The 14,979-nt window shown below is 47.7% G+C and overlaps 1 protein-coding gene across 1 annotated transcript; it reads left to right on the plus strand.

The window, feature by feature from the left end:
- Positions 1 to 1,059: 1,059 nt before the first annotated feature.
- On the plus strand, positions 1,060 to 14,338 carry Fn3k (fructosamine 3 kinase). Its single transcript, XM_027425311.2, has 6 exons — positions 1,060 to 1,236; positions 3,539 to 3,690; positions 5,314 to 5,405; positions 6,077 to 6,159; positions 10,914 to 11,036; positions 13,552 to 14,338. Exons 1-6 carry the CDS (start codon positions 1,096 to 1,098, stop codon positions 13,888 to 13,890), a joined length of 930 nt encoding a protein of 309 aa, XP_027281112.1. The 5' UTR covers positions 1,060 to 1,095; the 3' UTR covers positions 13,891 to 14,338.
- Positions 14,339 to 14,979: the final 641 nt, after the last annotated feature.

A 14,979-nucleotide genomic window follows, 5' to 3' on the forward strand; every position in this document is an offset into this window, starting at 1 on the left:
TGTGAACTTTGCTGACATTCGTTTGTGCCCTAGCACATACTGAAAGCTCAGCAATGGGTCATTCACCCCACTAATCTTCCTAGTCCCTTTACAGTCAGCTGAGACATTACAGTACAGGAGGGGCACCAGCAGCTCATGGTGGGGTCTGGGATTTGAGGCAACCTCTCCTGAAACACTTGATGGTTACCTCAGCACACACTGTCCCCTACCCCAGTCTGTGAATGTGTTCTTGTATACATATGTGTGTGCCCATGTACACACAAGCATTTATGTCTTGAAACTCCTTTCCTAGTCATGGCTGTCCAGAGTCCCACCTACCCTGGGTGGGGCAGGCTGCTGCTATCACAACCCCCAGAGCAGCTTTTATCTTTTATCACCTAGCCCTGTGGCATTAAAGGTGCCACCAGGGCCTAGCTAGGGCAACCCCTCCCCATCCCCCGGCTATGATGCCACCCTAATCTGGACAGTGAGAGCCGAGCTAAGCATATAACCTCTCTACAGGATGGCTGAGTCTTTAGGGTGTGCCTTGTCTTGCAAGGATAAAGGAGCCCTGGCCCAAATCTTTCTGGGGGCACTCCTGATCCGCCCAGTTGGGCAGTGAGCACAGGGCTTAGGGTGGACCCCAGATGTGTGCTGATGTGCTGGGACATCACATGTGTGCTGTGAGGACACGAAGACACTTCTTTCTGTGTCCCAGGCTTTACAGAACATCAGGACCAGGTCTGGGGTCCTGTTCCTCCAGGGTGAGTCAAGCTGGCATAGAAATTCCCGAATGAGTCTAGTAGAAGAGCTTCGAGAGCCTTTGCATCCCCGCTACCCCCGGTAGAGATTGTCTTGGATAGAGAAATAGCTGTCTGGTCCAATTCCCCCTTACTCCCCTTCCCATCCCAGCCCTGGTGCACTAGGAGCCTGCAGGGATAGTGCGCACCCAAGTGGCTGCTAAGAGCCAGTAGGCCACACGTCACTGAGTCCAAACCTTGTTGTGGCAGCCCAGCAGCGCCCCCCCCCCCCACCGCCCCCGAACTGCGTGTTTCCTTCTGGTATCCAGGTCCCCTCCTCTGTGTCATCTCCCGGCATTCTGGTCCTCGAGTCTCCATGGAGCAGCTGTTGCGCGCCGAGCTGCGCACCAAGACACTGCGGGCCTTTGGGAGCTCCGGGGCCGGCTGCATCAGCGAAGGCCGTGCCTATGACACCGACACTGGTCCGGTGTTTGTCAAGGTCAACCGCAGGACGCAGGTGCGCTGAGGGGTGTGCAAGGATGAAGTCCGGGAAGTGGTGGGGGAACAAGACCTGGTGTCCCTACCCTCTGCAGAGGGATCAGCACCTACAGGCAGGCTTCCTCTTGGGACCGAGGATTTGTCTTTGCTACATGATCACTTTCTTGCTCCCAGCACCCCCTCCCCGCCCCCCCCCCACGGGCTTTACATTTCTGTAGTCACTGACCATGGAGGAGATGCGTCTTAGTTGTAAGCTGCATCTGCCCATGTCTGGTCCTGCAGTCTCCCAACAGACGGGGAAAGACAGGATTCCCGGGGCCAGGGTAGCACTATCCTCCTCACAAGCTCTGATGTTACTAGGACCCTTAAGATATTCCCGTTTAAGAATGTATGGAGCCAGGAATATTGTCACCCATTTATAAGCATAAAACTTAGGAGGCTGAGGATGGTGAGTTTCAAGCCAGCCTGGGCTACATGAGGAGACCCTGACTCAAAACAAAAACAAAATAAAACTAACAACAACAAAAGAATGCATGGAAAACTCTAAGACAGATGGAGAGTGTTAGCTAAAGGCCAGGAGAGAAAGCTGTTGATGGAACAGCCTGGTGCTCCCCCTGCTCTGGGGGTTTCCAGAGGTCCTGTGATCTGCAGGGAGGAGTAGTGGACAGTGGTTCTAGTAAGTATGCTGACTGTGGGGAAAAGAGAATTCCAGAGCAGCCCTTTCATTAGAGATGGTGTCAGGAGTAGGATTATCCTGCATTCTCTGTAGTGTGGGCATCGTTTGGAGGCTTACCCTGGAAGCATGGCTGAGGTTTGCATATGACCTCCAATCAGGATACTCAGCACACACCTTTTAGTCCCAAGCGCAGGCTGGCAATCTGAGGACACCTGTCTGACTTTCCCCTTGGAAATTTGAATATAAGGGGAAGAATTCTTTTCATGTGTGATAATAAGTGTTTTGGCTTCAAGTTTTTTAATTAAAAATATTAAATTATTTTGTGTATATGCATGTGTATGTATGTGCGTGAGAGCTCTAGCTTGCACATACCATGACATATATAGAAGTCAGTGAACTACTGTTTGGGAGTTGGTTTTCCCTTTCTGCCTTGTTTTGTGGCAAGGCTTCTCTTGTTTCTGCCCCCACACAGAATGTTCCAGGCTAGGTGGCCTCAAAGATTCTAGGTGACTATCCTGTCTCTGCATCCTATTATGTAATGGGAAGGCTTGGGTTACAGATGCACACTATCACACCTGGCTTTTTATGTGGGCTCTGGGGATAAAAGTTGGGTCATCAGGCTTGTGTGATAAATGATTTCACCCATACAGTCTTCTACTTTTAATTTTTAAAGACCTATTATTCTAGCTGGGTGGTGATGGTGCACGCCTTTGATCTCAGTACTCGGGAGGCAGAGGCAGGCAGATCTCTGTGAGTTGAGGCCAACCTGGTTTACAGAGTGAGTTCTAGGATAGCCAAGACTACACAGAGAAACCCTGTCTCAAAAAAACCAAACCAAACACAAACAACCCCCGAATGATTCTATTTATAGAAGTATTCACAAACCCCATGAATAAATGCATTGTGTGTGAGAGAGAGGATTTCACTCAGTAGCAGAACATTTTTCTCGTATGCACAATCTCCTAGGCCCAGTCCCCAGTACCAAGAATAAATAAGTAAATAAATAACATGCATGATTTCACCATGGTCTAGTGAACAATATGAAAGTTTGCCTAAAAATAAATGGGGTATTTGTAGAAATAGTTTAGGACCCAGAAAGCCTCTGGGTGCCAGCGAAGGCCTTGGTGGGCAAGCTGGGTTTATGAATCTAGTCCCTGCTAGAACTGAGCCACGCCCTACTGACCTCACCACTCTGCCTTCTCTGACCCAAATATGAGCCCAGGTAATTTCTACCATGTCCAAGACTGCCTGTCCTCACTCAGAGGCAGGAAAGAAAGCAACACCACGGAGGACTCTGGCCGAGTCTCAGACTTTTTGCTGACTCACACTGGACTTGTGCCCATTTACCTTATCACCTCTGGCATCCCCTTTGGGGCACCTTCCACAGCAAGGCTCTGCTGTATGGGTCTTCCCATAGACCCCTTGAATTCTGTCCTCAGGCTTATCCTTTTAGCTCCTTCTTACCCGAAGGGGTCTCTTTTGCACCCTGGCCTTGAGGGGTGGATGTGAGATTGTTTTTTAGGAATTGAAGGCACTTGGCCTTGTGGCTTGTATCAAGGGCCATGAGTCCCTCCATCTGGCTAGTAAGGCCCCTGTTGGAGTCCAGGTTTGCAGAGCTGACAGGGTTCTTGGCATTTGGATGCAGGCCCGGCAGATGTTTGAGGGAGAGATGGCAAGCCTGGAGGCCCTCCGCAGCACTGGCTTGGTTCGAGTACCAAAACCCATGAAGGTGATTGATCTGCCAGGAGGTGGGGCTGCCTTTGTGATGGAATATTTGAAGATGAAGAGCCTGAGCAGGTGAGTACATTTGTGTGTATGGGGAGAGGGAGGGCCATGTTCACACACAAAGGCACACAGCAGGAAGAGAAGAAAATAGGGGAAGACAGACATAAACACAGAGAGACAGGTACAGAAAGGGGGGGGGAAGAGACACACACAGAAAGAGGCAGGGACAGACAGAAACAGACACAAGATACAGAGAAGCAGAAGTAGAGAAGGCAGACGAAACAGGTGGAGAGAGACAGAAGTGGGCGGGGGACACTAGGGACCAGTCTCAGCTGAGACAGAAATTGACTGAGAGAAAGAGAAAGAAAGAACACTAGGGAACAGCCTCTGCTGAGCTTACATAACTCAGTCTAGGTGCCAGAGTCTTTTTTTTTTTTTTTTTAAAGGTGTCACTATGTATCCCTGACTGGCCTTGGAACTCACTATGTAAACCAGGCTGGCCCCTCTGCCTTCCAAGTGCTGGGATTAAAGGCCATGTGTCACCAGGCCTGGCTGGCTGTCAGAGTCCATGCTTAAAAGATTTATTTTTAATATATATAATATGTATATGTTTGTCTACAAGTATGTGCACCAAGTGCATGTCTGGTGACTACAGAGGCTAGACAGAGTGTTGGATTTCCTGGAACTGGAACTAAAGATGTTTTTGAGTTGCCATGCAGGTCTGATGCAGGTCTAGGAACCTGGGTCTGATGCAAGTGCTCTGAACCGACGAGCCGCCTCTTCAGCTCCAGTGCCTGGAGTCCAACCATTACTTATTTGGTTTTCTCTTATTGGACTTGAGATCTTGAAAGCTTCTATCAATTCATCAACTTTCATAAGAGTAGCAAAGCCAACTCGTCTTTCTCTATTAAATTAAAAAAAAAAAACTTATGTGTTGTGGTGTTTTGTCTGCATGTATGTCAGTGCACCACATTTGTATACTGCCCTCAGAAGTCAGAAGAGGGGTTTGAATCCCCTCAACCTGGAGTTACAGAAGGTGTGAGCCACCATGTGGGTCTGGGAATTGAACCCAGTTCCTCTGGAAGAGCAGAAGGTGCTCTTAACTGCTGAGCCATCTCTCAAAGCCCCCATCCTCAATCCATTCTTAATCAAGACAAAGATAATTGCTGTTTTTGTTTGCTTTATTTCGGTTAGTTTAGCTTCAGTGAGGCTGCGTAAAATAAGTGTATTCAAACAAGTCCCTTGCTTTGTGCTATAGTATGTTATTCCAGTTTGGACTGAGATTATCTGGATTATTATCAATTGTCTGGCATCTTAATTTTTCCCTCTGTTGCAGCCATGCATGTTCACTGTATAAAATGTGTGAAGGACAAACTCTGGGAAAGAAAGCATCATTTTATCAACAGGGTGTTACCACAGTTCATATCTCAGCATGCGACTGTGGCCCCAGGGTTTGTCTATATTTAGTTTACATTTCTAAAAATTTAAATTTAGAGCTGAGTATTTTTTACTTACTGATTGAGGCTTTGTGCCTGATGGCCAGGCCAGTGTCTGCTGAGATACTACAGAAATTATCACAAGGGCTGTTATGGTACTTTTTTTAATTTTAGAAAGGGTTAACTTTTCTCAAAGCAGAACATACTAAGTAACGTTATTCATTTGCCATTTTAAGTGCTGTCTTTCTTCTTTCTTTAGTCAGGCATCAAAGCTTGGGGACCAGATGGCAGACTTGCACCTTTACAACCAGAAGCTCAGGGAGAAGTCCAAGGCCCGGGAGAATACAGTGGGTAAGTTCATTAAAAACAAACAAACAAACAAACAAAAACCCCAAACACAACTTGGGCCTAGTCCATCAACTATGTACTCATGGGGCTTCTTGGTAGCATTTCAGTAGTGGGTTGAGTGGTATACCATCTCCCTTTATAGTTCATCAAACAACTTTTTTTTTATCCGTGTGTGTGTGTGTGTGTGTGTGTGTGTGTGTGTGTGTGTGTGTGTAACAGAGAGAGACAGAGACGGAGACAGAGACAGAGACAGAGAGAGGTATAGGTACTTGCTGGGGCTAGACATCTGATCCTCTGGAGGTAGAGTTGCAGCTAGTTGTACATTGTTTAACCTGTGTGCTGGGAAAAGCAGCAAGTGCTCTTAACTTTGGGGTCATCTCTCCAGCCCCAAGTACATTGTGAAAATGAGATGATTAAGTAATTTTAATGAAGCTGGTAAATGAGTCGAATTGACTTCTGACCAACCAGTCCAGCAGTCTGGCCATTGGTCTGGGGTAGAAAAGTCCTGGCAAATCTATGTGCTGGCTAGTCACTTCCATGTGTAGTGAGTGCTCAGACTACCAGTGCTTGAACCATTTGTGTGTATGCAGCCAGGCCTGCAGGGAATTCTTCTCCTAAGGTCTGGTTCCCATGAAAGATTAGTAGCTTAATGAGACCAAGATTTCTGTTGACAGGCTATGGGGCTGAGGGTGCTGAGCCCCAGGGTGTGACCAAGTTCGGCTTCAACACAGTGACATGCTGTGGCTTCATCCCACAGGTGAGTGTCTGAGTGAGGGCATCCCTACTTGGTGATGGTCATTCCTGAGGCTCCAGTGCTTGGCTGATAGCCTTTCCTAAAGTGCCAGTGCTGGCCATTGACCCCTTGTGTGCAACAATGCCACTTCTCCAGACACCAGAACACTCAACATTATTTTCAAAGGCAGAGTGTAGGCGGTGACACCTGTGATGGAAAGCAGATGGAAAGCCTACCTGAGGCAAGCTTGGAGACAGTAGACACTACAGTCAGCTGATTGGCATTCCAGGTTTGGGTAACAAATGACATGTTGTAGGAGGGTCCCTGATTAGTTTAAGAGTCTAAAGAGGGTAGACTGGACAAGGCAAAAGATGAAGCCCTTACCATTCAGGTCCTTTTAAATTATTGTATTTATTGAGATGTAATTCATGCAACACAAAACTTTGTTTTTTGTTTCTTTGTTTGACTTTCCAAGACAGGGTTTCTCTGTATAACAGCCCTGACCGCCCTGGGACTTGCTCTGAAGACCAGGCTGGCCTCAAACTCACAAAGATCCACTGCCTCCACTATGTCCAGTAAAACTCTCCATTTGAAAACTCTCCATCATTCAGTGGTTTTTAGTACAATCACAGTGTTAATGCAATTATCACTGCTATCTTGTATCCGAGTTCTGACCAGGCCCTATTGCTTAGCCTCTGAGGTCAGATGAGGTCAGCTATGTTCAGGTGGTATGGCTGTAGATTCATTATCATGTCTCATTCTAGAGTATTTTCATCACTCAATAGCAACTCCTGCCCTTAGCCCTAGCCATCACAAATCTACTGTAGAACTCTATGGTTTTGCTGTTCTAGACATTTTATGTTTGTAGCATTATATAGCATGTGACCTGTGTCCAGCTTCTTTTACTTACCAGTGTTTTCAAGGTTAACCTACTCTGTAGCATGTGCGAGAGTGTCGTGTTTCACTGTATGGTTGGATGTAGCATGAACTCTAGTTGGCATTAATCATAAAAACCCAGAGACAGGCTGGGCAGTGGTGGCGCACACCTTTAATCCCAGCACTCGGGAGGCAGAGGCAGGTGGATCTCTGTGAGTTCGAGACCAGCCTGGTCTACAAGTGCTAGCTCCAGGACAGCCTCCAAAGCCACAGAGAAACCCTGTCTCGAAAAACCAAAAACCAAACCAAACCAAAACAAAAAACCCAGAGACAGATATTGGGGTTAAAGCTGAAGATCTGAGAAGCAAAGCAGCCAGCCACTAGAGAGTTCTCACCTCTACCAATGCTCAGACCAAAAGGGTGATTCTGTTCTCAGATTGCATCTCCAGACTGCATCTGCCTCCACCAAACCACAGACTGCCCTATGCTCCTGTCCCGTCTTATATTCCTTTAGTGCTGGGATTAAAGGCATGGGATCCCAAGTGCCGAGATCACCTTTGTGTGAACTCTGTTTCTTATTTAGACAGATTCAATCTTGTATAGCCCAGGGAAGCCTTGAACTAAGAGAGATCCATCTACCTCTGTCTCCTGAGTGCTGGGATTAAAGGTGTGTACCACCACTGCCTGGCCTCTATGGCTATCTAGTGTGGCTAGCTTTGCACTCTGATCTTCAGGCAAACTTTGTTAGATCATAAACAAAATATCATCATAGTTGGATCATATTTTGGACTGGAACTCATAATTTTCCTGACATAGTCTCTCAATTATTATTATTATAGATGTGAGCCATCATTCCTGGTTCCATCTATTTTAAAAAATATATTTTTATTCATGTGGTGTGTGAGCGAGAGAATGTATGCCACATGTACAAGAGGCCAGAGGATAGTGTCTGATTGCTTGGAATTGGAGTTACAGGTTGTTGTGAACCACCTGATGTGGACGATATGAACCAAACTCTGAGAACTTTTGAGAGAGCAGCAAATTCTGTTATCAGCTGAGCCATGTCTCCAGTCTCCATTCCTTATTATGATGGCTGAATAACATTGTGGCCCCTTGAATGTTAGGCTTCTCTCCTGCCCTACACCCACCTCAGAGAAGCCACTATTAGGCCATATTTTGCTTTATTAAGGACAGGGTAGCTCTTGTATAAGAGCCATTCCAATTTAAGCCTGTTAATGCTTGAAGGACCAACATTTTCAAACTTTTCTCTTCCTTGAAGCCTTCTCTGACTAGTTGGGCTACTGTAGACAATAGCCAAGCTCCCCCCTGACATGGGTTTGAGGTGAGTCTCTTAGTCGGAGATGACTTGTGGCGGCAAGATCCTACCCAATAGACAGCTGTGAGTCCAGGTCCCAACAACTGCAGACAGAAGGCTTGTCAAGACTCCCCAATCTCAGCCAAATCTGAATTTCCTGGTGTTATACACCTTGCTGGAGCCAGGGACTAGCATGGCCTCTGTTATCACAGACAAGCATGGTCTGTTGTCATGATTTACATGTTGAGTTTAACAGACTTGGCTGATGAAGCAGTGTTTTCTCAAATGTTCATGAGTTGAGAGATGAAATACTCTCTAGGTCTTGTGTATAAAGCAGATGAGAATGGATATGGTCAATCAGAGAAACAGAGGGTCTCTGAGTTCCCTTCAGACTCTAGGATCATAAGGCAACCGTGGTCTTGTCAGAAGGGCATCGGAGTCCAAGCCCACCTACTTTGAGTAACAACAATATTATTTTTTATGTAGTGCCTCCAACCAGACCCAAGCTCCTAGGCATCCTATTCCCTAGCTGGACTGAGTGGGTCCTTGAGAGGTGTTACAGTTATGGTGGAAACCACTGACGGTGAACTTCTTAGACACGAGAGAAGTCAGTTCCATTGGAACCGATAGTCCAGTTGGCCTGGGAATTTATGGGTTGTTTTCCCTGCTAAGAACCTAGCAGCATTCCAAACATTGTGTGTGACTCAGCTTACTGAAGGTAACAATGAGTACACCGAACCTCCCCCACATCCTTTACAGCCTCTTCCTGGAACCCATCCCTGTTCCTGGGCCCCTGCAGGGCTACTTTCTGTCACTGCAGATTTGCTTGTGGTTTGTGACACTTAGTATAAATATAATCATACAGTATGTCCCCCTTCAATTTTTTCCAATCTGACATATTTTGCTTCATATAATCACTTTGATATATGTCCGTGTCAAGTCTTTTGATATTTATACATGAAATCCATTCATGTCACATGTGTCAAAAGTTGATTCCACTGTATGGATAAACCATGATCTCTGTTCATTTATCCATTCAACTGTTGATGGATGTCTGGGTTGTTCCTACTGTGTTTTTGCAAACAAAGCTGCTATGAACCTTTGTGTACAAGTCATTGTGTCATCTTAGGTGAATACATGAGACCCAAGACAGGAAAGCTTGAGTTGCACAGTAGGTTCTTACTTAAGTTTTATGAAACTACCACATGGGGCTGAGAGTTGGCTAGGGGCACATACTACTCTTGCGGAGGGCCTGAGTTTGGTTCACAGCCACCCACCAGTCGCTTCAGCTTCAGGGGGTCTGATGCCCTCTTTTGGCGTTTGCAGGTGGCATACTCTCACAGAGATACATACACAGAAAATTAAAAAAATATTTAAAACAACCATAAAAAGAAACTGCCCGTGCGCCCAAAGAGGTTGTACCAGTTTGCATTCCCATCAGCTCATATAAGAGTTCTATTTTTTTTTCTACTCTTACCTATACTGGGTATTTTCTGAAGTCATTTTTAGTTGAAGCTATCCCAGCTGGAGAAAAGTGTTCACTCTGAGATTCCATCTTGTATGTCTATTATGACTGATGATGTGAATGAAGCATATGTAACATACACATTTGCTAACGGTATGTATTCTTTTCCTTTCTCTCCTTTTTTCCCCTTTTTGAGACAGGGTCTTGATGGGGAAAGTCCTTCTGTGTATGTTTATCTTATTGGTTGTTGAATAAAGTACTATTGGCCAATAGGGAAGCAAGATAGGTGGGACTAAGAGTCGAGGAGGATTCTGGGAAATGTAGTAAAGAGTAGTCTTGTGATCCAGGCAGGAAGTGACATAGCAGGCAGACTCAGAATAAAAGCAGGGACAAGCAGGAAATTGCTCTCTTCCTCTTCCTCTTGCTGTCTGCTCAGGAGCTGCCATGTGATCGCTGGCAAGAGGGGACACATATGGCTGGTGTCCTCAATAAGATAAGTCTTATAAAATATATAGATTAATAATTATGGTTGATATTAAGACTGAGCTAGCAGATAAGAAATACAAGTCATTGGCCAGCAGCATTGTACCTAATATTAATATCTCTGTGTTATTTCGGGCACCCATGTGGCAGCGGGGCTTGGGCGGCTTGTCTGAAAGACTTATCATTACAGGGTCTCACTATATAATCCTGTTTGACTTGAAAGTTGAAATGTAGACTCCTACCTGAGTCTCCCAAGTGCTGAGGTTACAGGTATCACTATGCCTGGCAAAAGCCAATTATTATTATTATTATTATTATTATTATTATTATTATTATTATTATGTTGAGCCAGATATGCTATATGCCTGTAATCCCAGAACTTTGGGAGATGGAGGCAGAAGAATTAGGCAATTCATAGGTATCCTTGGCTACATAGTAACTTCAAAGTTCAATCCTTGCCCCCAAATACCTCTTTTTAGGGGCTGGAGAAATGGTTTGATTGATCAAGTTCTTGTCATACAGGCATGAGGACATGGGTTCAGATACCTAGCACTACTGTAAAAATGCTGGGCACAGTGTCATGTGCCTGCACTTGCATTTACTGTAGTCACAATACTGGCCTCTTCTCTTGCTGCTCAGGTGAATGAATGGCAGGATGACTGGCCAACCTTTTTCACTCAACACCGGCTCCAGGCACAGCTGAACCTCATTGAAAAGGACTATGCTGACCGAGAGACACAAGAACTATGGTCAAGACTACAGGTGGGCATACACTTCCCTCAAAAGAGGCTGTCTCTCATGAGCCTACCACATGGATGTAGGGTCTCTTCAGACTGAGTCAGAGTAGGGAACGCTGATGGTAGAGCAGGATGGCCAAGTTGTAGCTACCACTTCCTTACCCTGTAGGTGGGTGGAGGGAAGGGACAGACCCTGGGTGGAGGGAAGGGACAGACCCCTGGGTGGAGGGAAGGGACAGACCCTGGGTGGAGGGAAGGGACAGACCCTGGGTGGAGGGAAGGGACAGACCCCTGGGTGGAGGGAAGGGACAGACCCCTGGGTGGAGGGAAGGGACAGACCCTGGGTGGAGGGAAGGGACAGACCCTGGGTGGAGGGAAGGGACAGACCCCTGGGTGGAGGGAAGGGACAGACCCTGGGTGGAGGGAAGGGACAGACCCTGGGTGGAGGGAAGGGACAGACCCTGGGTGGAGGGAAGGGACAGACCCCTGGGTGGAGGGAAGGGACAGACCCTGGGTGGAGGGAAGGGACAGACCCTGGGTGGAGGGAAGGGACAGACCCCTGGGTGGAGGGAAGGGACAGACCCTGGGTGGAGGGAAGGGACAGACCCCTGGGTGGAGGGAAGGGACAGACCCCTGGGTGGAGGGAAGGGACAGACCCTGGGTGGAGGGAAGGGACAGACCCTGGGTGGAGGGAAGGGACAGACCCCTGGGTGGAGGGAAGGGACAGACCCTGGGTGGAGGGAAGGGACAGACCCCTGGGTGGAGGGAAGGGACAGACCCCTGGGTGGAGGGAAGGGACAGACCCTGGGTGGAGGGAAGGGACAGACCCTGGGTGGAGGGAAGGGACAGACCCCTGGGTGGAGGGAAGGGACAGACCCTGGGTGGAGGGAAGGGACAGACCCCTGGGTGGAGGGAAGGGACAGACCCCTGGGTGGAGGGAAGGGACAGACCCTGGGTGGAGGGAAGGGACAGACCCCTGGGTGGAGGGAAGGGACAGACCCCTGGGTGGAGGGAAGGGACAGACCCCTGGGTGGAGGGAAGGGACAGACCCTGGGTGGAGGGAAGGGACAGACCCTGGGTGGAGGGAAGGGACAGACCCTGGGTGGAGGGAAGGGACAGACCCCTGGGTGGAGGGAAGGGACAGACCCTGGGTGGAGGGAAGGGACAGACCCTGGGTGGAGGGAAGGGACAGACCCTGGGTGGAGGGAAGGGACAGACCCCTGGGTGGAGGGAAGGGACAGACCCTGGGTGGAGGGAAGGGACAGACCCTGGGTGGAGGGAAGGGACAGACCCTGGGTGGAGGGAAGGGACAGACCCCTGGGTGGAGGGAAGGGACAGACCCCTGGGTGGAGGGAAGGGACAGACCCTGGGTGGAGGGAAGGGACAGACCCTGGGTGGAGGGAAGGGACAGACCCTGGGTGGAGGGAAGGGACAGACCCCTGGGTGGAGGGAAGGGACAGACCCTGGGTGGAGGGAAGGGACAGACCCCTGGGTGGAGGGAAGGGACAGACCCCTGGGTGGAGGGAAGGGACAGACCCCTGGGTGGAGGGAAGGGACAGACCCTGGGTGGAGGGAAGGGACAGACCCCTGGGTGGAGGGAAGGAACAGACCCTGGGTGGAGAGATGGGACACACCCCTGCTGACTCACGGACTTCACTCATTTCATTTGTCCACTCTTAACCTCATCCCCCCCCCCCGACAAAGACCCTATGTGCCACCCTTAGTGAATATGTGTGTTCCTGAATGACTTGTTTCAAAACATAACTCCAAAATATCAGCAATACAATTCATCTATCAGTCTAGGGCAATGGTTCTCACCCTGTGGGTCTTGACTCCTGGGAATCAAATAACCCTTTCACAGGGGTCATGTATCATGTATCTTGTATATCAGTTATATACAACTCGTAACAGTAGTAAAATTACTGTTATGAAGTAGCAACAAAATAATTTTATGTTTGGCAGTCACCACAATATGAGGAACTGTATTAAAGGATTGAAGCATTAGGAAGGTTGAGAACTTCTGGTCTAGGGTGAACATGCATCAAAGAAATGTTATTTAACAGAAGGATGCAGGTACATATGTCCAATAATACAAAAACACAGTTCAGAGGATAGGCACCAGACTAGTTCATATATTCTACAGCATAGAACTAACCTCTGAGATTTTTCCATAAAGCTTTTGGATTCACTTGGCAGTGCTCAGAAAGCTAGGCAAAGTTGCTAGGAATTGGGTGAGCCTTTTCACTGGACGTGACAGATTATTTGGTTGGACTCTGGATGAATCCATGGTTCTCTAAACTATTTCCAATCTCTGAGTAATGAGCCCATGGGTCTTTTTGTTTTGTTTTGTTTTTCAAGACAGTTTCTTTGTGTAGCCCCCTAGCTGTCCTGGAACTAGCTCTGTCGACCAGGCTGGCTTTGAACTCTCAGAGATCCACCTGCCTCTGCCTCCTGAGTGCTGGGATTGAAGGTGTGCACCATCAACGCCCTGCAAGCCCATGGGTCTTTGAGTATCATTTTTGCAATAATTTCTCTTCTAGGTGAAGATCCCGGATCTGTTTTCTGGTATAGAGATTGTCCCTGCCCTGCTCCATGGAGACCTCTGGTCTGGAAATGTGGCTGAGGATGACCAGGGACCCATTATTTATGATCCAGCTTCCTTCTATGGTCATTCTGAGTTTGAACTGGCAATTGCATTGATGTTTGGGGGGTTCCCCAGATCCTTCTTCACTGCTTACCACCAGAAGATCCCAAAGGCTCCGGGGTTTGACAAGCGTCTAATGCTGTACCAGCTCTTTAACTACCTAAACCATTGGAACCATTTCGGTAGGGAGTATAGAAGTCCTTCCCTGGGAATGATGAGGAAGTTGCTCAGGTAGCAGAGGGCTGGTATCTAACAGAAAGTCACTTTGGGTCCTTAACTGAACTAATTTTGAGCTGGCCTCCATCAAGTTCATCAAGAGGCTGGAGGCTGTGGCAGTGCTGACACTTGAGGGAGCTATGTATGTAGCTCAGGCTGATAACACCACAGCATCACTGTTCATGGCAAGTTCCCACCTCAGCAGCTGCAGCCCCAAATACCACAGTTGGGAAGGGAAGGAAGGCCCACCCTCCCATGGTGTTAGTAGTCAGGCATCTGTACTGGCCTGTCCTTGGGGTTCTGACAGGATACGCCCTCAGGTGCAGCCACTAAGCACCACCTGTGCACATTCACTAAGTTCCTTTAAAAAGGGCCCTGCCCACCTCCCATCCTCTTTCTCTCCCTCCCTCTTTCTCTTCCACCACTCTGTCCTCCCCTCTGCCTCTTCGAATAAACCTCCCATGTGAGTCCTGTTGTGTGGAGTGACTTCTCTTCGTGGTGCTTTTAAAATCGCAACACATGGCTCTGGCCATTCAGTTGCAATCGCCACCAGACCCTCTCTAGCACCTCACTTTTTTATTTTTTATACATATTTTGTGTGTATGTGTGTTCAAATGTGTGTGTATAGGTTATAAGATGTGTGGTTTTCTTCTTCCACCATAGGGGAACCAAACTTGTTGGTTATTCACAACATATCTGAGAAGACTGCTCTGACATGGATTTAAGCCAACAGAAAGTCTTTATTAGTGACTATAGTGGGTGTTTGGGATCCCAGTGTAGCATTGTGTCTTTCTCAGGGTGAGATTTTAAGCACAAAAACATATCCTGGGTTGACATATTTCAATTAACAAGAACAATCAGTCAAAAGTGGAACTACAGAAGCCCAAAAGCAAGATTAGTACAATTTGGAGACTTTCCTGGAACTGTGGATTTTGATGGATTAGGTATTTGTTTTCAGTTCGGCTGGTGGGTGCTGTCTACATGCTGAGTTTTATAGCCTGAAAGAATGGAGCTTCCATCTTGGAATCAGTTGTGCTAAGGTGTGTGTGTGTGTGTGTGTGTGTGTGTGTGTGTGTGTGCTACGAAAGTTTGGGGCTCTGTTACACAC

This window comes from Cricetulus griseus, chromosome 7 (assembly GCF_003668045.3).
Source record: "Cricetulus griseus strain 17A/GY chromosome 7, alternate assembly CriGri-PICRH-1.0, whole genome shotgun sequence".
Lineage (NCBI taxonomy): Eukaryota > Metazoa > Chordata > Mammalia > Rodentia > Cricetidae > Cricetulus > Cricetulus griseus.